The sequence below is a fragment of the Typopeltis vanoorti genome, chromosome 7 (assembly GCF_054136105.1).
Source record: "Typopeltis vanoorti isolate ZY-2024b chromosome 7, IOZ_Tvanoo_1.0, whole genome shotgun sequence".
Classification (NCBI taxonomy): Eukaryota; Metazoa; Arthropoda; class Arachnida; order Uropygi; family Thelyphonidae; genus Typopeltis; species Typopeltis vanoorti.
Window position 1 is genome coordinate 92,650,513 of NC_143555.1, and position 27,078 is coordinate 92,677,590.

The 27,078-nt window shown below is 37.7% G+C and overlaps 1 protein-coding gene across 5 annotated transcripts in view; it reads right to left on the bottom strand.

The window, feature by feature from the left end:
* Positions 1 to 27,078, bottom strand: part of LOC150104866 (PGAP2-interacting protein-like) — a 227,525-nt gene that overhangs the window by 43,536 nt on the left and 156,911 nt on the right. For all 5 annotated transcript variants that reach the window (XM_090395376.1, XM_090395379.1, XM_090395378.1 and 2 more), the window contains 2 exons: positions 24,533 to 24,603; positions 6,125 to 6,230 (listed from right to left, as the gene is read on the bottom strand). In XM_090395376.1, coding sequence (XP_090251502.1) covers positions 6,125 to 6,230; positions 24,533 to 24,603 — 177 coding nt within the window. The remainder of the gene's footprint in view (positions 1 to 6,124; positions 6,231 to 24,532; positions 24,604 to 27,078) is intronic.

Consider the following 27,078-nt stretch of genomic DNA (forward strand, 5'->3'; position numbering starts at 1 on the left):
AATTAAATTAAAATTAATTAAACATTAATTAAAAACCTTCAATCAATACCTCCTATATTTCAGCGATGTTACCTTGCCATCTTCTGGGAACATAAAACTATGATATGTACATGCAGGCACTAACAACGAGCAAATGAGGCTGATAAAGGCAACTGAAGTTGGTCCTAGAGTCCTAAAGGTACCCCCTAGCAGGCTAAATTGGGTTGTCTTGGCTGCTGGGTTGATGTTCTTAGGATGCAAACTTCCCAATTTGTTGAGGTTTGGGAAGTTTTTTTGGGCTGAGGCCGATTCCAGAAATAATCTTTCATACTTATATTTAGTGAAAAGTAAAGTAGTGTAGTAAAGTGGGCTTCTTCCAGCATATTCTGCAGTGGGTAAGTAGAGCATGGTCAGCAAGTCCTGAGTGGCTGTATTGGTGAAACCGGATGTAGTTTTTGTGTTAGATATCCTGATGTTAGCTGTCCTGCCTGTTTGGCCATAGTAGGACAGTTTACAACTGCAAGGGACCTGGTATACTCCAGATAGATCTAGGGGGAGTGGCTGGTCTTTGTTGGTGCAGATAAGGGATGCCAACTTCTTATATGGTTTGTGACATGACCTGACTATCAACCACCCTCCTATCCATCTCACCAACCCTATATCCATTCTCATATGCTGCAGTTTACTGATTAGAATTCCATGTGGTATCCTATCAAAGGCTTTAGCAAGGCCCAGTAGAATCACTGTAAACCCGTTACCCTTATCCAGTTCAGCCGTCACTGTGTTATAGAATGTGAGCAAGTTACTGAGGCATGATCTACCCTTCATAAAACCATGCTGTCCCCCATACAGTATTCCTCATCTATCCAATCTTGTATTTTCCTCTTGACTATTTTCTCCAAGACCTTGACAACAATTCCTGATATGCTGATCGGCCGGTAATTTTCAACAGCAGTCTTGGAACCTCCTTTATGCAGTGGAACTATTTTCCCCTCTTTCCATCCCCTTGGGACTAACCCAGACCTGAGACTCAAATTAAACAAAATGGTCAAAGGCACTGACAATTCTTTAGCTGATTCTTGTATGACATGAGCTGGTATACCATCCAATCCCGCAGATGAATTGACATTGAGGTTTTGTAATAGACTATTCACCTCCACTTCATTCACCACAATTCCCGTATAAGCTGTTGGTTTTTCCATTTCTGCACTATCACCACCTGGATGATATACTCTTGCAGAGTGCTCACTCAGTAATTCTACTATATCAACTGATTCAGTTACCTCCCTATCATCGGCATTCTTTAAACTCAATCGCCCATATACATTTTTTCTTTTACTTGCAACATATCGAAAAAACTGTTTGGGATTCTCTTTAGCCTGCATGGCTAATGTTCTTTCATAATCTGCTTTTGCTTTTCTTACCACACTTGTTACCCTTCTGGCCTGGGCTTTATACCATTCATGTGCCTGCAGGTCACCTTTCATCTTAAATTCCCTCCACAGTTGTTTCTTTTTTTGCAGCTCAAGCTTAATGGTGTTATTCATCCATTTAATCCCTACTTGATTTATTATTCGGACTCTAGGTATACAGTCAGCTATTGCCTCCTGCAAACTATCAACATCCAGCCCTTGCAGTTTTACATGCCATGGCACTGAACCAATCAAACTCCTAAGCTTGTCATACTTACCAGCCCAATAATTCCACATGTACCCAATCTTAATTGTAAATTCCACACCTTTAGCCACCTCCCAAGTCAAGACCCTATGATCACTCTCACCAATTGGTGAGAATGTGGTCATATTCATTACAGTCAAATCCTCAGATGCAATTACTAGGTCAAGCACTCTCTGACCCCTAGTATTTTCCATTACATGCTGTCACAGATAGTTATCCCTTAATAACCGCATAAAATCCAATTCCTTCCTGCCATATGTCCTCTCCTCCCTCCAATCAATGCTACCATAGTTGAAATCTCCCATAATAATTACCCTCCTTCCACTCATTTCTTCTATTTGCTTAGGCATACTATCTCCACCATCTTTTCCATCACCTGGTCTCTAGCAGCACCTAACTGTATATTTTGTTCTGCCAGCTTCAATCTCACACCAAATGGCCTCAAATGTGCTCTTTTCTCTATCCTGCAATTTAGCTTCTATTCTCCTTAGCTGTAGCTCATCAGCTATCATCAATAATACCCCCCCCTTTTAATAATGAATTCATGTATACTAATGCTAGGAGTATTAGGAACAAGAAGGAAGAATTTTTGGCCTTGGTTGGCACATTCAATCCCACTAGCTATATCATCTTCAGTCAGCGATGTTTCACTAATGCCAATAACCTGTGATCTGGAAGTGCCAACCAAGGTCAAAAATTCTTCCTTCTTGTTCCTAATACTCCTAGCATTAGTATACATGAATTGCAGACCCCCCGTTAGCCCCCATCCCTACCTTGATGCCTTACACTAACTATCCCATTTTGATTTGTTGTCCTTATTTGCTCGAGCATATTATACTCATTCATACACTCAACTGCCTCCCTAAGGTCTGCATATCTACTCCCCCACCCCCTTAATAAATCTAGTTTCCCTGATTCTGCAATTCACTTCATTCAACAACACTTTTTCAAGTCTCCTTGCACCGAATCCATTCAAATGCAAACCATCCATCTTATATAGATCCTTTTCCCCATCGAACTCACTCCACACGTCCACAAATTCCACACCACTCATCCTGCATAACCCACACATAAAGTCATTTGCAATTATGGCCCTCCTTCTAAACTCTTCACAGTCATACCATGGCAAAAGACTAATCATCCTAACTCTCTCACTCTTCTCTTTTGCTACCTCAAACAATTCCTTCAGGTCCTCTATCATTTCCATTTTATCTCCTTTCAAATCATTCGTACCTGCCACCACTTTCATTTCTTTCACCCTTTGCTTTTGCTCCCTAACAGACTCACTTACGTCCTTAATCACACCAGGTTGGTATGATTTTGTCAAATTCTCTACTATCACACCTTGTACTAATGAATCTGTGTACAGCACTCGCTCCTTCATTTATCCAAACCCCTTTGTTATCATAACCACGAAGAATGGTTCAGAGATAGTATTTAGTGTTTAAGAAGATATTCTAAAATTTTTACCGATTTGTATAGTGTAATGTTCATCAAACGAGAAAGAGGACTAAAATACTATTATCGGTAAGTAAGTTTTAAAAGAGGTATACCGTGAGTAGACATAGTTTTTTCCGTTATTAATTTTGTATCACTATTATCAGTAAAAACTGTGTGAACTGGATGTTAAGTCAAGTAGAGTAGTTCTGAAAGTGAACTAGGTGAACACAGGACATTCTTTCACTAGGTGAAAGAATGTCCTGTGTAATCGGCATAGGTTGCTAATATTAATAGACATAGTTTTTTCCGTTATTAATTTTGTATCACTATTATCAGTAAAAACTGTGTGAACTGGATGTTAAGTCAAGTAGAGTAGTTCTGAAAGTGAACTAGGTGAACACAGGACATTCTTTCACTAGGTGAAAGAATGTCCTGTGTAATCGGCATAGGTTGCTAATATTAACTCTTAATGGATTTCTCCATTACTTTACAAACAAAACACTATGAGAAACTGATGGTAAAGGTTTACTTCCACACTTGAGAATAGGTTGGATATGAGCTAGCTAATTTCTAATCTGCAGAACAAGAGAAAATACCAGTAGAATTGGAGAGCATTAAAGAGGAACTCAAATTAGGAGTCAATCTTAAAACACACGTCTTCAGAATACTTGAAATGCAGTCAGGATGACCACTTCTTTTTGCATCCAAATGTGTACAGGATGCCTGTTGCATTCTCCATAAAGGATAAATTTACATCATTGTTAGTAATAGCTGTAATGACATGCTTCTGAATTTACAGAGTTGTTTTTTTTGTCATACACCAATGAAACTATAGGAACCTTATAAAAAATTATCTGCATTTATCTTTATTTAGTTAAATATCATTTGTGTTGCTGTAGTACATGTTAAATAACCATTTTTGCATTCAGATCGGACAATATTCTTCAGTTCTCGTTGATTCAAAATCAAAAGAAACACCATAGATATATCCCACAGGATATATCTATGCATGAAGAACATGGAATCTTGCATGCATCCAGATGTTTATAAAATGGAACTTTGTCTTTAGGGAAGTGTAGAACGATTCATGTGCATACAAGATTCCATGTTCTTCTGGAAGGATATACATAGATCAAACTGGGAGAAGTTTTGAAATTCCACAACAAAGAACATCATTTAAAAGATGCTGAAAACAAAAGGGAAGAAAAATCAGACTTGTAGTGCACATCTTCAAAGAACATTACATGGTAAATTGGCAAGCATCCTCCCTACCTTAGAGAGAGAGAGAGAATGACTTCAAATGGCTGTTCAAGGGATCCTCTGAGGTCTATCGCTCAAATGGAACACAAAACAGAAATCAAGGAATGATCCTTCACAACACCTGGAAGCCATTAATTAACATGTGAACATAAAAGACCTCTTCTATGTCAGCAATTACATACACTGCTTGAAAAGAAGTCAATGAACACCATAGTGTGAGGAACAATCAGCCATGGCACCTACTTTAATAAGAAGTAGGACCTCCTTTTGCTGAGATGACTACAGCAAGCCTATGGGAAATTCTTTCCACAAGTGTATGATAGCCATCAATGGGAATTTTGGACCATTCTTCTTGTAGGCATGTAATGAGGTCTTGGACTGTTGTGAGGCAGACATCCCTTGACCTGACACTCCTGTTCATCCCACAGATGTTCACAATAGGGTTGAGATCAAGGCTCTATGGAGGTCAGTCAAGTGTGGTGATGTTCATGCCCACAAAACAAGTAGTTACAGCAGCAGCCTTATGACACCGTGCATTTCTTGTTGAAAGGGACAATGGTCGGTTCCTTAGAAATGCCACAAAGTAGGTAGCATTGCATTTTCCAGAATGTTCAGATACCTCTCGGAGTTTAATGTTCGTGGCACCACAAACAGAGATCCAAGGCCAAACAAGGAAAAACAGGACCATACCATCGCACCACCACCTCTGAATTTTAGTTAGAGTTATGCACTCTGGTAAGAGACGTTCATGGGCATTTGCCACATCCACACTAGTCCATCTGCTCAGCAGAGGGAGGAGCATGATTTGTCACTCCATAACACAGCTTTCTAAGCCTCCATGTACCACTGTACACACATTTGCACAACTAAAAATTATGCTGTATGTTGGTTCAGGTAATGTGGGGCTTACATATTGCAGTCCTACCATGGAAACCCATGCTGCGAGCCTCGGTTCTGTATGTTTTTGTGTAGATTCACATGCCAGTCGATGTCATCATCTCGACGTTCAACATGTCAGCCGATGAATGGAGTTTTTACGTATTATCCTTTGTAGCACCCTACAGTCATGTTTGGTGTAGTGGGTCATCCATTGTGGGTAGCACTTGCAGTTCATTCCCTGTGCTTTCATCTCAGGACCTCATCAGTATGGTATCACTGATTCTTGACCAGGGATGGCCCAATTTGTCAACAATCTGCCAAATAGACAGCCCTTCAACAAGGCAGCCTATCACAATGCCTCTTTCAAACTGTCAGTTCCTTTCTCACAGCCATTTCACTTGTACATAGTTGCACTAACTGGGGAGCATCATATTCCTCCAATTTATACCAGCTCATTACATGTCACCTTGCCCATGGGTTGTGTCCATTGACTTCTTTCCAAGCAGTGTACTGAGTTTACACAAGAATGTAGAAACTGGACATAAAATGCCTAATAATACTCATGATTAAACTATCATTCCAGTCTTTTCACAATTTATAGATATTAACAACTATTGGAAAACGTTTTATTTTTATTTTTTTTGTCAGTTTTAACTTATGTTAAGCAACCTCCTGATGATGCTGTTAGAGACAGTGAAACATGCAGAAGAAATAATATTTAGTATAAATAAAAAATATATACAAGTTAAAATCTAGTATTTATCATTTAAACTGTTTGTCTTATTTCAAAATTAATTGCTAAAAATGAATTGCTTACAAAAGAGTTATTTATTTTTTTGAAGCACATACTCATAATTTTAATAAAATAGTAATATTTAGCCAATCTTACCTGTTTCATCAAGAAGTGAAGCCGATCTTTCAAAACTAGGCCAGCCTTTGTTATCGTAACCAAAATGATAGGTCCATATTAAAGTAGTGAACTGGAAGCTATTGCTCTATTTAATAAAGACAATTTCAATTCAATTGCAACTGAGCCTAAACATGATTTCAAAATCAGAGAACAGGACATTATATAATGATGATCATGACACAACATAATTAGAACATTGACTAGAACATTGCCTAGTTATACAAGGTCCTTAGTGTGTTCAACAAGGAACCAGAGGCCATCTTATGGATATAACTGTTACTCAGACTAAGACAACCAAAATAAGTTTTTCTCTGATCTCTAGTACCTGATTTATACAAGCACTAAAGATCAGAGAAAAAGTTATTTTGTATATAACCCACAAGGAGTATATTTGTGGGTTACAGGAATTGGTTGACAGGTGGAAAAGGAGTGATATGATTGAGACAAACACATTACTGAAGGGTTTTAACAAGATTAATACAGAGGAAATTTTTCAGCACAGGTCTGGTGGGTGGGAGAACAAGGAGCCATCCTTGGAAACTGAGCATGAGTGTAGTTAGCAAATGTTTTAGAACTAGATATTTTGATTGGAGAGCAGTGAATGAATGCGTGAAATAGGTCACCAGAGTCTGTTGTGGGTGCTGTGACTGTGAATGAGTTCAAAGCAAAGTATGATAGATACTATGCAAATATTGGATAGTGCTTGGCATGATGTTGAGCCCCCTCACCCCAATGAATCTAAGGGCTCCATGGAGTAGCCCATAATAATAATAAGAGTAAATTTCAGAACTTTTTCATGCCCCACACACACACAACAAGATTCTTGTAAGGAAGAAATAATGATTTTTTTTAATCATTAGTATGCACAGAAAAGAGAAAAGTTGGTTCTTGTTGTAGACTAAACAACAGAATAGGAAATGAATCCCAGACATACAAATTATTATTACCCAAGACCCCCATGGAGTCAAAGACTCATCTAGGAGGTCCTTTTATCAAACACGTGCTTTAAACACACTCAAATTCTCTGCAGACACCACACTCTCAGGCAAGGCATTCCAATCATTCATAACTCTGCATGAAAAAACCTGCTTCTCACTCCACTACCTACTCACACCCTCCTTATACAGCTTCCAGGGATGACCTCTGGTTCTCCCCTGATCTCCCACTATTTTCTATAGAACCTCTCCAGCATTGATCTTATAACAACCCCTTAATATTTGTAGGTCTCTATCATATCTCCGCTCCTCCTCCTCCTCCTGTCCACCAGACTCTGCAAGTTGCATCTTTTCAATCTTTTCTCATACTCAACATTCCAAAAGTTAGAAACTACCTTAGTCAGTCACCTCTGGACCCTTTCCAACATCTCTTCATCCTCCTGAAAACCAGGTGACCAAATCTGGCACAATAGTCCATGTGTGGCCTAATCAAAGCCTTATACAATGGAACAAGAATCTCCCTACTTCTACAATTCAGTGTCCTCCGCATCATTCCCAGAAGCCTTTGTGTTGTCTTCACAATTTTGGCTTGGGATCCCTATCTTATCACCCCCAGATCTCTTATTTCCTCCACCTCCGACAATATATCCTCACCAAGCATAAATTCTGCATCCCATTTATGTTTTCAAATTTTAAAACCTTACATTTTGCAACACTGAACTCACATCCCCCATTCCCATGCCTAATCACTCAATTTATTCAAGTCTTCTTGTAGGGTCACAACATCTTCTCTACTCTTCATGGTTCGTCCCAACTTTGCATCATCTGCAAACAACTGAATATCTCCATCCAAATCTTCACCAATATCATTAATATACAAGTTAAACAGCAATGGCCAATATAATGTCCAATCCTCACCTTCTCGTGGTGCACCCTGTTGGGTATCTACTTTGATACTGAACGAACGAGGATGGGCTGGCAATTTGGGATTTAGCCGACCAAATTGTATTCTTATTGGTTAAACCAAAATAAAAATGATGGTACAACATGACAAAATTTCATGCCGGCTGGGGCGTCGCCCGGTTAAACAAGGCCCCCGTTGTTTTTGCCAGCAAACCAGGGCAAACAGCGAAAAGTCAGCTACTGGAACAAATCTGAAAACAAACCCCAACTCAACATCACCAGAGTTAAAGATCGGTACTATCAACGTAAGAAGCCTGAATGGCAAAGAAATGGAGCTAGCTGAGGAATTAGATAAGTACCAGATTGACATAATAGGGGTGACTGAAACAAAAAAGACCAAAACTGGTGAGATCTTTCTGAGCAATAAATACAAAATGTTATATTCAGGCAATGACAATCAAGGAAAAGAAGGAGTAGCCATAGTATTCAACACAAAATACGAGGCTAATCTTCTTGAATGGCAGTCAGTCTCAAGTAGAGTAATGTGGGCAAATATGAGAATGGGGAAGTGGACAATGAGACTTATTTGTGCCTATGGTCCCACAGAAGGTTCTACTAAGGTAGAAGTGGAGGAATTTTTTGAGGCTTTAGAAAAAGCAACTGACACAATGAAAAAGGAAAAGTTGGTCCTTGTTGGGGATCTAAATAGCAGAGTAGGAAATGATTGTGAGACATACAAAAATATTTTGGGAAAATTTGGAGAAAAGAGCAAAGCTAATAATAATGACAAATATCTGTTGGATTTCTGCTCAGGACATGGACTGGTTATTACTAACACGATGTTCCAACATAAAAATGTGCACAAATTCACATGGAGAGAAGAGGCTAGGAACAAGAAAAGTCTCATTGACTATGTTATTGTTGATAGTGATGTTTTCTCCCTGGTGCAGGACACCAGAGTGTACAGAGGATTTGAAATTGGAAGTGATCACTATTTAGTCTTGAGCAGGATAAAATTGAATTTCATATTGAAAAGAGTAACATGTAAGAAAGTTTTAAAGCGAATAAAAGTTGAGCAGCTCTCAGATGTGAACTGTAGACTAAAATACACAAAGATTATTGAAAAGAAAATGAAAGAGTTTGAGAACAGGAATCAAACCTTGGAGATTCAGTGGCAAACTCTGAAGAAAACATTGATTGATTCTGCCAGAGAGGCATGTGGTGAGGTTGTGTGCAAGGATAAAAAAAATCAGAACTCCCTGGTGGACACAGGAAGTTAAAGAGGCAGTGAAGGAAAAGAAGAAAGCATATCAAAAGTTCCTGTCAAATAAGTAAGCTTGTGCTCTTAGAGAATATAGAGACAAATGCAAGAATGCTAAACACTGTGTAAAACTAGCTAAACAAAAGTCATGGGAGGACTTTGGCAAGAATATAGAAAATAAATATCAAGAAGGTGGCAAAATATTCTGGAGGTTGTTGAAGAAGCTTAGGAATGGAGGAAAGAGTGCTGTAAAAGGAATTAGAGATGATAAAGGTGACATGAAAACAGGAGAAAAAGATATCCTTGGAGTATGGAGTAATTACTTTGAAAAACTGCTAAATGAAACAAGCAGTGATGACAGCACAGTGATAAAAAATACTGACCAGGCATGCAGTCAGGAATACATATCCATACTTGAAGTAGAAAAAGCCATCAAAGGCTTGAAATGTGGAAAGGCAGCAGGAGTAGATGATATTCGACCAGAAATGCTGAAGTATGGTGGTATAAGAGTCTTACAGTGGCTGCACGTCATCGTTCAGAAAGCCTGGACAGAGGGACGAATTCCCGATGATTGGAGTAGAGCTCTCATAGTACCCATATATAAAAAGGGAAATAAAACTGAATGTGAGAATTACAGAGGTATTTCCCTACTGAGTGTTGCTGGCAAGATCTATGCAAGTATACTTGAGAAACGGTTGAGAAGAATTGTGGAAGAAAAGCTTGGTGAAGAACAAGCTGGATTCAGGCCAAATAGAGGCTGTCAGGATCAGATCTTCACTTTACGACAAATAGTCGAGAAAGCATGGGAATATAACAAAGATCTGTATTTAAGTTTTGTCGATTTGGAAAAGGCATATGACAAGGTGCCAAGAGAGAAGCTATTCAATACGCTGCAGTTATATGGTGTCAATGGGGCATTATATCAAGCAATACTTAGTCTTTATTTGAGTTGTAAGTCAGCAGTTAGAATTGAAGGAAGTACAGGAAGATGGTTTAATATTAAATCTGGTGTGAGACAAGGATGTACATTATCCCCTCTGTTATTCATTATCTATGTGGATCACATTATGAAGGAAAGTGGTATTAAACCTGATATCAAAATTGGAGATGTTAATGTCAGCTCTTTGCTTTATGCGGATGATGTTATACTTCTAAATAAATCCGCTACAAGTCTGCAAGATTCTCTGACTAAATTGAATAGCTGTTGTAATAGATATGGTATGAAGGTCAGCAATAAAAAGACAAAGACAATGAAAATAGGCAGAATCATTGAAAATGTCAACTGTGTTGTGAATGGAGAACCTGTGGAACAAGTAAAACATTTCAGCTACTTAGGCACGATTTTTACCGAAGATGGTAAATTAAATATAGAAATAGACAACAGAATCAGCAAAGCTGGTATGGTGGGAAGTCAATTGAATAAATTCATATGGAATAAGAAAGAAATTAGTCGGAACACTAAATTAGCTGTATACAAGACAGTGTTCAAACCAGTTTTAACTTATGGATCTGAGAGCTGAGTCAGAAGTAAAACACTTGACCAAAGACTAGAGACCGCAGATATGAGAGTCGTGAGAAAGATTAGAGGCGTGAACAGATGGCATCAATGGCAATATCATATTAAAAATGAGGATATTAGGAAAGAACTTGACATTGTCAGCATCCAGGAATGCATTAGCAGAGCTAATCTCAGGTGGTATGGTCACTTAAATAGAATGGGAGAGGAAAGATTAGCAAAACAAGTGTTCTCTGCCAGGTTGGCAGGAAAACGACCCAGAGGAAGACCAAGATATAGGTGGATTGATACGGTACAAAGTGCCTTAGACGATAGAAATATAAGATCTGATAATGTTGGAGTCTTGACAAGTAACAGAGTGATTTGGAGGAAAATTGTAGATAGGAAGTTAGTATTGATGTAATTTTTTCATGTAGTACTGTCATATCCTGTACACCCCTTGAGGGTACATGGCAGGAATTTGATGATGATGATGAACAGCAATGGCCCTAAAACAGACCCCTGAAGCACACCAGTAACTTTCCTTTTCCTGGATATCGCTCCCCTATACACAACTTGTTGATACCTATCAGATAGCCAGTCTCCAATCCAATGCATCAATCTAATATCCAACCCCATCAACTCCAGTTTGACTATCAACTTATCATATGGCAATCTATCAAAAGCCTTTGCAAAATCTAAGTATATTACTGTGTATCCTTCTCCTCTGTCTATGGAAGCATCACCTTATTGTAATAAGTAAGTAGATTACTAAAACATGACCTCCCCTTTAGCAAATCCATGCTGTTCATCAAAGATAATACCATTGTTGTCAACCCAATTCTGGATCCTAGTTCTCACAAGCTTCTCGAATAACTTAACTACAACCTGACACACAGATATTCCTATAGTTTGATGCTTGAGTTCTATCACCTCCTTTATGAAGTGGCACAATCTTGCTGTCCTTCCACTCCTTAGAACTTGATTGAGTGCAAGACTCGTATTAAAAAAATATGTCAAGGCTGGCGTCAACTCCCTGGCACATTCCTTCAGAATACGAGGTGATATATTATCAAGTCCCACAGCATTATTTACATCTAGTTTGCTCAACTTCCCATACACCTCTTACTCACTCACAGTCAGTCTCTCTTTCCCATCATCAACTGCTCTCAATCTCTCCATGAAGTCCTATTCACAAGATTGTAAGACCTTTATGAACAGCTCATTAAGTATCTCTACCACACCTTCTGTAACAGCTGTCTTTATACCATTTTCTCCAATTAATGTCATCCTCCCATAATCATTCTTTCTTTTGCTGGCTACATATCAAAAGAACTCCTTAGGATTCTTTTTTTGGCTTCATTAGTAACTGCTGTTCATACTTGTCTTTAGCTACCCTCACCAACCAAGTCACTGCCATGCCTGGTCTTTGTAGTCCTCATGGAATTAGTTATTTCCACTTCTCTTATGTTGCCTCCATAATGCCCTTTTTCTCTGTATCGCATGCTTAATCTCTTTATTCATCAATTTCACACCTACCTTATTTAACCTTCTCACCCTTGGAATATATTTAGACATTGCATCTACTAGATGGTTTTTGAAAATCCCCCAAGCATTGATTTCTTTTCCAGCTAACTCCTCATTCCATGCTACACCTGCAAGCTGTCTCTTGAGCTCTTCATAATCACCCCCCCCCCCTTGTAGTTCCACATATACCCTTTTCTTACAGAGGTCCTCACACTGCTGGCAGCCACCCAGGTAATCACTTCATGGTCACTCTCACCAATTGGTGGGTGATTTGACACTTCATTTATAATTACATCCACTGATGAGCTTACCAAATCCAAGACCCACAATCCTCACATGCCCACTGTTACATACTGTCTGAGGTAGTTATCCCTCAAAAACTCAAGAAACTCATTTTCTTTACTTCCAGTTACTATCTCATCATTTCAGTCTATATTGCCATAAGTAAAATCACCCATAATGATCACTCTTTTCTTATTTGCTTGGCTAATTTGATTATACATTTCATAGTCACTACCATCCACATTTCCTGGTCTATAACAACATCCAACCAAGTATTTCATTCCATTCATCTCTATCTCACACCATACTGCCTCAAAACCACTGGCACTATTTCTCTCTTGCATCTCTACTTTGTACGGACATAACTCTTTCTCTATCATCAAGAGCACTTCCCCCCTCCCTTTTTATCCCTTCTATCCTCACGAAACATATCCTTCTATCTCTATTCCTGTCAGGATGTCGTCCTCATCTAACCATGTCTCACTTATTCCAACAATTTTTGGGTGCACAGACTCAACTAGTGTAACACCATTTCATCTGCCTTGTTTCATACACTTCTAGCATTTATATGTAAACACAACAGCTCATTCCTGGATCTACAGCAGCTAGTTCTACTGATAACACTCATTCGATGTGATCTCTCCATGTTCGACTGGAGTCATTTCCCTTTCTGCTTATTCAGTTTAGAACCCTCTTCAATTCCAACTGTTTCTTCTTGATCCCAGGTCATCCCATTCCTTTCCTGTCTAACATGCTCCCACCTTTGTCATGATGTGTACCCCTGTCCATCCTGAGCCTCCCCGTTTCCCTGTTCATCTTGCGCACCCAATTCTGGGAAACTTTTAAGCAAAGGGTAGCACAAATAATAATAATTATTATTATTTATATGGGTACTCCATGGAGTCAAAAGACTAATTATGGGAGACCCACACTATCCATTAACACAATACCTATTATATATCTCCTTAAAGTCCACGTGGTTAGCCTAGTGGCTTTGTGCTTTGCAACCATATGCCTGGGGAAGAAGTGTCCTAGATTCCATTCCCGTCAACAACGTGAGGAGCTCAAGGATCTTCCTCAGCCATAGCCAAGTTAGTTGGTCTTGGGCATAGACAGCAGGGTTTTTCCAGGCAAACCGGTCCAAGGACACACACAGATTACAGTCAGGAATACTGACCCAGCCATAGGCCTGATTGGTCAACCTATGCCGGTTTCGGAGCCCGGATAAAATTTGGGGGGACTAGATGGTACCGTGAACTCCCCGTATAAAGGGAGAACGTTGTATCATCACACGGAATTTAACTTAATTTAATCTCCTTAAATATATTCACTGTTGGGGTATCCACAACCACCTCTGGCAATCCATTTCATTCATTCACCACTCTTCAAGTAAAGAGCCTAGTCCGCACAGCCTTACTAACCACACTCTTAGACAACTTCCAAGTGCAACCCCTTGTTTTCTCATTCCACACATCTATAAACTGTACACCATTCCTCCTACAGAATCATTTCTACCCAATCACAATCTTTACATTCTTACTCTTCATTTTGGCTTCTTCCAACAACTCTTTCATATTCTCTCTCATTGCATATTTCCAACCTTTTCATTTCACTAAATCATTTGTGCCTGCCAAAACAATTAACTCATTCATTTCTTTCTTCTACAAACTTATAGCTTCCCTAGCATCCTTTATCTTCACACATGGAAAATATTCTTTCATCACTTTCTCATTAAGTATATCACTTATCATTGCTCATACAAGAATTTCTCCAAGTTTCTCACACTTTTATGCTTTTCCCCATTCACTCTCACTCCTTCCTGCTGTACCACACACCAATCTTTTACCAGTTGCTCTAGCTCACATTTTGTCTTGTGAAGGAGTCTGTGTAAGTGTGCAATTTCTTTACATGCTGGCATCTCATCATCCACACCGTTACTTTTATCCACTTCCTTCAAACACTCATTTGTATTTCATGCACTGTCATTCACTACTTCTGCCACATTCTCCATAACACTTTCACAATCCTGCCTTATATCCTTAATATCAGTCACTACATTCTTCCTCTCCTGACACAGAACAAATTTCTTGCATTAGCTCAAGAAACATTTCTAACAAACATTTTCACTCTCATACCAGCAAAGAATACATTAAACATCCACTACATCACACTAAATCCTGCATGTTAATATCATTCAACATCAATGTTTTGGCCGCCATTTTTCTCATATGCATTGGTGACATAATGTAGAACACTTTTGAAATAATATCACATAATAATAGTCATGACTAAACAACACAGTCAAAAATAAAGAAAATAAATCAATTATACTTATGAAAAAAGGCATAGGTGTTGTTCATTATCCATAATAAAGCTTAATGGTGTTACTAACACCAAGAGGAAAAAATACATTTATTAAACTCACTAATATTTCGTTGGGTTAAAAACAATTAAAATTGTAAATGATACCTAATATCCTTATGTGGTGCCCTCTATGGGTCAGATAACTACATAGTTAATTCAGAGAAGAAATACATATGGCCTTTGCAGAATAAAGGATTTTTGGAAGAAGAATGAAACTGAGGATATGTTTGTCAAAAGTGTTTCATAAGCGAATGTCATGAGAGAGTAAGAAGAGTGATAGCGGTGGGTCAAAAGACAAAATGTATGATAAATCTCAAAAAATGTGAGATTGAGTGGCTGGAGAAACAGCTGACAAATGGTACACCTCCGAATCAAAAAATAAGAATAATCAAAGAAAATGATTATTACCAAATATGAATTAGCATAATCTAAATCTATGTACTTTGTAGATTATATAACCATGGAAACACAAAAGTGTAATATAAATTAGAAGAAAACTTATTTGAAAACATTCACAAAATTATAATAATTTTTAATGTGGTTCAAAATATTAGAATATTTCAAATTTTTCCAATTGGATTTAAGAAGAGCATAGAAATAGCATATATTTCAGTAGCTGCAGGACTGACAAGTGTGTAAGGATTTGTGGATTTCAGTTAATCATTTGCTAAACATGGGTTGAATGAGTGACACATCAGAAACTAAGAAGTTTCGTATGGTACTTCTACACAAAGAAGGCCAAACTCAACAGTTTATAACTAAGGAACTGAAATGTTCTGAAGCAAGTGTGAGTAAAGTATTGAGACAATATTCTAATAACCAGAATTTTCATCAAAATAATTGCTGCAATAGTAGCCAAAAGGTAATAACCACATCAAGAGATGAGAGGAGAGTGAAGAATATTGTGAAAAAAAAAACACTTCCGAAATGTAAAGTATTTTCACAGGAGATGAAAGGAACTAGGTGTGAACATGTCTCAATCTATGACATTGAGATGACCTCACAAATTGGGTTTGAAATCATGTGTCTAAGATGAAGCCACTTATGACTTCCAAGCAAAAGGCAGCTAGAGTGTGATGGTGTAAGCAAAGACTGTTGTTAGGTCAAGAGGACTGGAAAAAAGGTACTTTTTAGCAATGAAAGTATGTTTTGTGTGTCCAATGGTCATCAAGGGGTATGTTTTTGGCATATTAAGCAAGAAGTATTTGAAAAAAAAATGCATGAAACATTCAGTGAAATTTGCAACCTCAGTCATGGTATGGGCTTGTATGAACGCAGAGGATCCAGGTAGCCTGTGTACAAAAGAGTTAATTCCAAAGTGTACCAAGAAATTCTTGAGCACTTTATGTTACTGGCACTGGAAGATTTATGTGATGGCAATTTCCTTTTCTTCAAGATTCTGCTTCTTGTCACACTTCCAAGACCACTACTAGATGGCTCAAAGAACGGCAAATCAATGTAATTCCTTGGTTGACAAACACACCAGATTTAAACCCCCATTGAGAATTTGTGGGGAATTATGGAAAAATGTCTTCAGAAAGTTGAACCAAGAGACAAAAATGAACTTGTTTCTAGTCTGCAAACCATGCATGTTCTGATAAAAAAAGACTGTGAACTGCTAGTAAATAATATGTCCAATTGGGATATGCCCAATCGTTTACAAATGTCATAAAAGCTAAGGGGGAGATGCAAGCAACAAAGTACTAATTATTATTATATGGGCACCTCCATGGAGTCCGAAGACTCAACATGGGAGACCCAATCTATCATACCTCTCCTTCAACCCATTAGCATACAAAGCACTCATAACTGACTCTGGCAACCCATTCCACTCATTCACAATTCTACAAGCAAAAATCTAGTCCTCACATCCCCTACTAACCACACCTTTATTCAACTTTTAGGGATGACCCCCCCCCTCTTCTGGTCCCTCTAGCCAAGTGCTAAAACATTTCCCCTGCATCTATCCTATAAAACCCTTTAAGCAACTTAAATGTTTCTTTCGTATCATATCATATCATATCAAAATCCAGCTTTTTCTCCTATCAACCAACTTCTGCAATCCACACACCTTCAATCTATCCTCATAGGGAACATTCTACAGGCCACTTGACATCTTGCTCACTCACCTCTGAATCCCCCAAGAAACCCGGGGGAGCAGACTTGAGCACAGTAACCCAGATGTGGGCATATCAAGGCCTTATATAAAGAGGAATGGCAACTTCCTTATCTCTACTTATCAATGTCTTCTTCAATAGCCAAGTAATCTTATGGGCTACCTTAGCAATATATCCTCTAAACTTTAACTCTGTCTACCACCAAGACCCATAAATCTCTAGCTTCATCTATTTCCTGGAGTACAGTGCCATCAATGTGATCACTATTTATAATCTATTTATTCCAAAATGCCTAACTTTACATTTCTTGACATTAAACTGACACCCAGTAACTTTTGTCCATACTGACAGACTATTTAAATTGTCCTGAAAGCTCTTCACATCGCCTGGATTAACTATTAATCTAAGTTCATCATCAGTAAACTGAATATTTCCTTTCACGTTATTTCCTATATCATTTATGTACAAATTAAACAACAATGATCCCAGCACTGGACCTTGCAACACACCACTATTCACCTGTTTTCGCCTCGATTCTACCCTGCCCCCCTTCCATATAATACTTTTTTGATATCTGCCCAGCAGCAACCCTCCTTTCCACTTAACCAGTGTCATATCCATTCCCATTTCTTCTAATTTGCATAACAGAGTTCCATGTGGTATGTGATATTCTGTGAAATGCATTTGCAAAATCCAGCAATATCATTGTGTAGCCATTTCCTTTATCCAACTCAGCTGTTACTCTATTATAAAAAGTTAGTAAATTACTAAGGTATGACCAACCCTTCACAAGTCATGTTGACCCTCATGCAGTATCATATTTTTATCTACCCAGTCTTGAATTCTCTTTACTAATTTTTCTAGTACTTTTAGCATCATGCCTGAGATACTGATTGGTCTATAATTTGCTACTGTAGTCTTAGAACCTCTCTTATGCAAAAGGAATTATTTTGCCGTCATTCCACTCCCTTGGAACTCTATCAGAGCTGAGACTTAAATTAAAGACTAGTCAAAGGCATTGCCAGTTCCTTGACAAACTGAGGAGACAGCATTCAGCAGAGCAATGGCATATGAATTTGGAGGGGAGAAATGTTTTTGGTACATAGGAGGTGGTCAAGGGATGTTTGAAAAAAAGCAGTATCTGAATGTATACCTATAGTCAGAAGGGAAATCAAATAGGCACTAGATGGATGAATGGCTTCATTGAGAAGCCATTCATCCATCTAGTGGGTGAATTGCAAAGAAAAGGTTGTGAAGGGATTATAAAGAAAAAAAAGTGATCAGCATGCCTTCCTTACCAGGATAAGGTACAGGCAAGAAGGTTGACTAGTATGGTAAGGAGGTGAAAGCTAGCTGATGAGGCTAAAAGAAACCCAAAGGAGATGTGGCAAATAACCGGAGAAATAGCTATGGAAGGATGACTTTAAAAAGTACTGATGGTGGGGACATAACAGAACCAAACCATAGTTCAGTTCTGTTAACCAAATTGCAGTCCCAGATGGTACATGGACTGATAACAGAATAGAAGTTGAATAAATGGAGGTGCTTAAAATATTGTGAAACCTCAATATGCATAACGCCATGGGATTAAACAGCATATCTCACCAAGTATTACAAGAAAGCACAAGGGAATTATCAGCTCCTCTGACCAAGCTATTTAATTTAAGCCTCAGTACTGGGAAGATGTCAATGGATTGGAAAGAGGGCAAAATAATCCCATTTCATAAAGGAGACTCCAAGACAGAAGTTGCAAATTATAGGCCAATCAGCATTTCAAGAGTGGTGGTTAAGGTATTGGAGAAATTGGCAAAAGACAGAATTCAGGACTGGGTGGGTCGGAATATGATACTTTGTAAGGGACAATATGGTTTTGTGAAGGGTAGGTCTTGCCTTAGTAATCTACTTACTTTTTATAATAAAGTGACGATGGAGTTGTATCATATAAGGAATATGGTACGCAGTGATCTTGCTAGACTTTGAAAAATCATCTGACAAGATTCCACATAGAACTCTATTGCATAAATTGAAGCAACTGGGGATGGATATGAATCTGATGATTTGAATTAGAGGGTTGCTGATGGACAGATATCAAAGAGTGATTTGTGGAGGAGTTGAGAGTCCAGGAGATGGCAAGTGACAGCGGTGTACCACAGGGTTCAGTACTTGGTCTGCTGTTATTCAGTTTGTATATGAGTGATATAGGAAATGATTTAACAGGAAATATTCCGTTTGCTGATGACCCTAAACTGGGAAGAGCAATGGTAAATGAAGGTGGTGCAGAGATCCTGCAGGATGACTTAGACTAGCAGTATGGGCAAAGGAAAATGGTTACCAGTATAGTTTAATATGGCTAAGTGTAAGGTGATGTACTTTGAGAAGAGATCAGAAGCTGTGTGCTATATTGATGGAAGTGAATTGCAGGAAACTTATGACTTGAGTTTGATTGTGGACAGGGAGTTGAAGTTTAGAGAGCATACTGTGAAGGTAACCAAAACAACTCATCAGATTATGTGGTTGTCGAAGAACACTAATAAGCAGGGTTGAAGAGATTATTGTTCCCATATATAAAGTTTTAATAATATCACATCCGGGCTACTGCACACAGATCTGGACTCCTGGATTCCATGGAATGAAGTTGTGGAGAGAATCTAGAGGCAAGTGACAAAGACTGTGGCAGGTCTGTGGAATGCTCCCTATGAGAATGGATTGACAACAGTCTGTAGTCTTCAAAACTTAGGTGATAGATGAAAAAGGGGAGACATGATAGAAGCATTTAAGTTATTAAAGGGATTTGATATGATTGATAAGACATTTTTTCAGTATGTGGCAGGAAGGGAGAGAACGGGGGGGGGGGGGGGGTTCACCTGTAGAAGTTGTGTAATTGTATGATTTAGCAAGGGTGTTAGGACTAGATTTATTACTTGGAGGTTGCTGAATGGATGGAATGGGTTACCAGAGATGGTGGTGGGTGCTTCATCAGTGAATGAGTTCGAGTGATGGCTAGTGTGTGTGAATAAATGGATTTCCCATGATGAGTCTTCTAACTCCACTGAGATAGCTGTATTATAATAATGATAATAATAATAATATCTGGTTGAATATCAACTACTCTGGCTAGCTTTTCACATTTCAGGCTTTTGATTACTTTTTCTACCTCGATTATGATGACTAATTGTACTTCTGAAGGCATTCCTCTTGAATATTTCAGAGCAAAAATAGGAAAACATAGCTCTCTTATGTTTTCCTATTTTTGTCAGGACATCATCAGCTTACTTGCTAGGAATCTGAAAAATGCTTTCTTTGAATATTCTTATAAAGAAATTAAAGATGATTGCTTCTTTAACTTCGAGTACACCATGAGGCTTACATTACTTTTTCCTATTGCAAACAGCTTCAGCACATACATCCCTAGTTAATTTTTTTTTTTTTTTTTTTTTTTTTTTAAGTTTGTAACTGAAAGCATGGTTTTGCTCCAAACCTAGTTTTCAAAGTCTAATTTTTTTTTTTTTAATATTTGTATTTAGTGTGTACTTACTATTTATTATTAGCTTTACTCTTTTCTGAAACATTTCTGTTGTGGTATCCATTTTCCAACTCTGCTGTTTAGATCTTTAGCATGATTGAACTTTTCTTATGAAAAAATTCTTCTGCTTCTTCGTTACCAAAATCTTGTAGTAGTAGAACCAGCAGAATTTGTTGTGATCGTAGGCACAAACAAGTGCCTACGATCACAACAATTACTGTCTAATTGTCCAATTTTCCATTCTTACCCATAATTCTACTTATAATTAGCTGCCAATTAAGATTATCTTGGCATTTAGTGTTGAATAAGATCAAATGGGCAATTTGGAACTTAGTCAATTAAATTGTATTATGAATTGGCTTAAACCAGAAAAGTCATTATGATAGAACTCAATGAAATATCACACTTATTTCAAAATGTGACAATTCATTCAGCTGTCAGTAGAAGTATCCGCAGAAAAGAAGTTGAACAGGCAGAAAAAAATAGAGAAGTATCACGCAAACATAATTGATGTTAATGAGATGAAGATTACATCCTGTATTTTCTATTTAACAGGATGTCACCTGCTTTAGTCTTCATCTCAGTAACACCAGTTTTGTCTATGTGGTACTTCTCTAGTTTCAACCAGTTCAACTTCTTTTCCATTGATAACTTCTTATACTGATAGTACCATCTTCAAATTCTGCTGACAGTGAGTTTGTTCCAGTAGCTGACTTTTCAGTGTTCTTACTGGTTCCTTAACAAAACTAGTGAAAGACTGGTTTAACTGAGTGAAGCACATAGCCAGCATGGTATTGAGCTGTACCATCATCGGTTTCTGGTTTTAAGCCAATACAGAATACAATTTGATTGGCCTTTAAGTCCCAAAGTGCTAGGCCATCCCCATTAATTCAGTATCCAGTAAATACTTACTAACAGGGAGTAGCACATGAAAGTGGGAGACTGAACATTAGGTCAGAAACCCAAGCAAATCTCCCCATTCCTTAAAGGTTATGTGGGCTTCTCTTCCCAGTTATCTGGCTTTGATCCTTAAGCAATCCCTATCACATATGTTATCAGTATTATCAATACATATTTTCCAGTCTGGATGGCCGAGCAGTTAGCATATCCACTCTCCAACAATGGACTTGAATTCCCTCACCTCACCATCAGTATGGACATTTTCATAAACATCTTCAAGTTAAGAGATGACATTTAGTGCCCAGTGTAAGATCACTACCCTGTTTGAACACCTCAAGTGATTTGAAAATGTTCCATGTTTGGTCTCTCTAAGGCTTGAGATTATCACTCATGGTACTAATACAATATAATCTAGTAGCTTTTCATGGGTAAGATTCACATAAAAAAAAAAAATAATAATTTAAATAATTCAAACACACAGTTATCCCTCAATCATCCAACAACAGCAGCAGAGAAACAATTTGCTAGTCAGCTAATTGAAGAATTGGGTAACTGAAGCTACAATTACATACAGCTGTACCAGAAGTCATATGACAAACTAATACCTATTCAAGGGACAGTTAATTGAATCAGATAATTGACAGCTCACTGTCTGCGTGTGCGCGCGCGCACACACACATGAAAAACTGAACATAAATAATCATGTTAAAATGATGGAAGTGAGAAATATTATTATTATTATTATTATTACTACGGCAACTCCAAGGAGTCCTTAGACTCATCAAGGGAAGCCCTAAACATCGTGTCGACACAACTATTCGACATTCACACAGTTTCTATCATACTTTGCCTTCAAAGCATTCACTGTCACAGCACCCACAACCGACTTGGCAGCTTATTCCACTCATTCACCACTCTAAAAGTAAAAAACCCAGCTCTAACACACCCTTACTAACCCCACTCTTTCCCAGTTTCCATGGATGTCCCCTAGTCCTCCCACCACCAGTCCTGTTCTCAAAAATATCCTCTGAATTAATCCTATTGAAACCCGTTCAGCAATTTGAATGTCTCAATCATATCTCCCCTTTCCCACCTATCAACCAATTTCTGCAACCCACAAATCTTCAACTTGTTTTCATAAGGTTCATTCCATAGACCTGCTATCATCTTGGTCACTCACCTCTGGATCCTCTCAATCGCCTTCCCATCAAGAAGAAACCTAGGTGACCATATCTGGGCACAGTAATCAAGATGGGGTCTTATCAAGGCTCGATACAGAGGAACAATAACTTGCTTATCTCTGCTCGTCAAAGTATTCTTCAGCATCCAAGTGATTTGGTGAGCTGATTTAGCTGCTTTTGCGAATGTGCCCCCTAAACTTGAACTCCCTATCCACCAACACTCCCAAGTCCCTGTCCTCATCAATCTCCTGGAGTACAGTTCCACCAATGTGGTATACTGCTGCTAATCTTTTCACCCCAAAATGCATAACCTTACATTTTGCCACATTAAATTGACATCCATTCTCCTTAGCCCATACCTCCAATCTATCCAAATCATCCTGCAAAATTTTGATATCTGCATTCACTATTGCCCTACCCAACTTAGCATCATCGGCGAACAAATGAACCGTTCCTCTCATATCCTTCCCTATATCGTTAATGAACAAATTAAACACCAGTGGTCCAAGAACAGAACCCTGCGGCACACCACTAGTCACAGGGTGTCTTTTGGAATCTACTCCTGAGTTAACTGCTCTCTGGTATCTCTCTATCAACCACCTTCCTATCCACCTCACCAACCCTATATCCATTCTCATATGTTGCAGTTTACGGATTAGACTTCCATGTAGTATCCTGTCAAAGGCCTTAGCCAGGTCCAGCAGTATCATTGTAAACCCATTACCCTTATCCAGTTCAGCTGTCACTGTGTTATAAAACCTGAGCAAGTTACTGAGGCATGATCTACCCTTCACAAAACCATGCTGTCCCCCATACAGTATCTTATTTTCATCAATCCATTCCTGCATTGTACCCTTGACTACTTTCTCCAAGACCTTGACAACGACTCCTGATATGCTGATCAGTCGGTAATTTGCAACAGTAGTCTTGGAACCTCCTTTATGCAGTGGAACTATTTCCCCCTCTTTCCACCCCTTCGGGACTAAACCAGACCCGAAACTCAGATTAAACAATAAGGTCAAGGGCACTGACAATTCTTTAGCCACTTTACGTAAGACCCATGCTGATATACCATCCAATCCCACAGATGTATTCACATTAAGGTTCTATAATAGACTATTCACCTCCACTTCATTCATCACAATTCCCATATAAACTAATGGTTCCTTCATTCCTTCAACGTCACTATCTGGTTGATATACTCTTCAAAGTGCTCACTCAGTAATTCCAATATATCGACTGATTCAGTGACCTCCCTAACTTTCATCTTATGAAACTAGTTAACAGAATTTAAAATTAAAAGTTTTAGGAAAAAACTACAGCTCATTTAAAACATTTCATAGTTTTTAGGACTGAAATTTAAATACCATTAGGTAGTATTATAATATTTATCTCAGTGAGGATTTTTAACATGCATATGCTCAGTTCTTGCATATATATAAAACACTATTATAACTTTTATTCATATCCATTTTTTATTTTACTACTGTTTTCATGACAGGTGCACAGTAGCATTTTGATGTTTTTATGATATTTTATGTTATTGTATAATTTATTTATTATCTAACACATTAAAACTTTATACAAATTATGGATATTTTTGGTAATAATCTTATTCTGAAATGTCAGGAAACATAAGTTTGTGATATAAGTGTAGTTTGGCAAATGTTAATAAATCCACAAGCTTTAAGCATTTCTAATTCATTCATTCAAAGAATAACAGGATTTGTACTGAAATTTCATTTACACCTCTATAAAAAATTTTGTTTCTGAAAAACCAAACTGGAAATAATAAATGAATTCTACAAAGTTTACAATACTTACTATTAAAATGCATATTTAGTGAAATGTGATATTATATTACATAAAAAGAAAAAACAAAATGTAATATACTTATACCTTTGAGGTGGGAGGCGAACGCGTTCTCATAAAAAATCCCAATAAGCCAATAGCAAGTAGCAATACAAGAGCTATAATAATGAGTAGTAAAGAAATTGCAAAATTGGTTATTAAAAATCTGCAGTTCTTAAATAAGAAACTGAAATAAACATTAAAAAAAAAAAATAACGATACATCTAGAACTTTTAATATTCATACATTGTAACAGTAATTTATTATTTGTTAAACATGAAAAATAATTCTAGCCTGGAGCTGGAGTTTTAGACTTGGTCTGCCATATGTTGGGGACTCAATAACTATTATTTTTCAGGAAATAACATATAATAAAATATTAATTATAATAACTTTAATATTTTAGTATACATTATTTCCTGAAAAATAATCATACATCTTATTGAATTTTACATGAATTTGAAGAATGAAATTTAAATTCAGTTTATTACTAAAGTGTAGCAGATGCCTGTGTAGCTCAGTGAATGTGCCATTTACACACCACAGCACTTGACTGCATGAAGGAAGACTTTGTTTTGAATCTAGTCGGCGACTAGAGGAAATTTTTTTTAAGCCTTTTTTCGACCAGCTCCCAAGCTAATCAATCTCTGGCACGGGCAAACAGGTTTTTTCTCCAGAAGCTTTGGTTTTTCGTAAACTCAAGAAAATTGACCGTAGAACCCACACTATTTTCAGACATTAAATACACCGCTCAAAACAATTAGGAGATATTTTAGTTTCTGTCAGATAATTATAACTATTGGGTACTTTATACATGAATAAATATTTCTTACTCATGGATAGGGTGTAATTGATGAGATATTGTTTAAATAATCGATATTTATTACAAATTTAACAAATTATACATTTTAGCATGAAATAATTTTAACAAGAATATCCCCTAATTGTTTTGAGCAGTATATATTGTTAGGGACCACAAGATGGCAGCACTTGTTGAGTCGTCTCTCTTCACTGAGTTCACTTAATTAGTGATAGCCTTGGGCCAGCTATCTCTGATTGGCTGCCAGTGGAGATTGAACTGCCCACTCAGTCTCCAAAAAGTTTAAATAGGGCTAAAACGGCCTCGCCTACTCCCTGTAGAGAAATAAAAGGAGTTAGCTGATTTTTTTTTGATATATATATATATATATATATATATATATTTATTTATTTATTTTTTTTTTTTTTTGCAATATTTTTGGTATTGAAATTTTTTTTGTACTTTTTGTGAGAGATTGTTTTAACTGCAGTGACTCTAGAATTTTTTATGCTGTTTGCCATGGCAGATAAAATAACAGGAATAATAATAAATTTAGCTTAATCCTCTATCCAAGTGTGAGCAAACAAAGTTTGCACCTGAAAGTATCTTCAGGACTGGGTAAAGGTGGTACAACACCAGGGCAACTCGTTGCAAAGGTGGAGCAAGCTACCAACACTCCTATCTCAGTATCTCCTATAATGCAAAACACATCTCCTTCTGGATATGTCTAATGTTATGCATTAAGGGAAGAGCCACTACTCAGAGTAGTTTCAACCTTTATTGAGGTCTCTTCAGTGGGAGCTAGGCCCAAGTGGAGATATCAGGCAGAAGCATTAGCAGGTCATCTCTACCTATAGGAATTGCCAGTTGGTGTGCCACCCTTTTTTAATAATTTACTCTGGATTTAGAGAAAGATGTTGAAAGTTTATTTTTCACTTGGTTAGAGTATAATAAATTTAGTTTAATCCTTTATCCAAGTGTGAGCAAACAAAGTTTGCACTTGAAAGTATCTTCAGGACTGGGTAAAGGTGGTACAACACCAGGACAACTCGTTGCAAAGGTGGAGCAAGATACCAACACTCCTATCTCAGTATCTCCTATAATGCAAAACACAAAAAAAAAATAAAAATAAAAAATAACAGGAAAATTTATACAGCAAGGTCATGCAGGAAGGGTAAAGGACTTTGAGGTCATCACTCCCACACAGGAAGTGTCCGGACTCCAATCCAAGTGTGGCCTTGAACATTGACCCCTACAAGCTACTATACTCTGACTAGCAAAGTAAACAGAAGCAGCATTATTCACCAGTTGATCCAGAAGCCTCTGTAAAAATCTCTCATGACAAGTAACTTCATAACTTATGTTCAGTTTTGCATGGTTTTTAATTCAGGAAAATGTACTAAAAAGACTTGTTAAGTATTCATTGAAATAGTAATTTTTGTAAGTTATTGTATTCAGTGTTCATGTGACACATGAATCAGCAAGTCTAATGGTAAAATTAGTAAAGAATTTAGAGGATTACCATAAGTAGAAAGTTACAGAGACTTGCACAGAATGACCTCATCATATCCAAAGGTCAACAAGTGCTAAGAATAAGGAATTCGAAAAGCGATGCCCACATGCCTGAAGGTGAGCACGCAACCAGTTTTGAGAAGCGCGCGCATGTGTAAAACAGAATTCTAGGCCTATACAAGGCACCCAATCAGAAAGGAATTTCATCACAGGATTCTCAAGGCTTTCTCTTACCTGAAATCACCGCCATTCGTGGTCAGGAAGTGAAAGAGAAGCTTCGTTC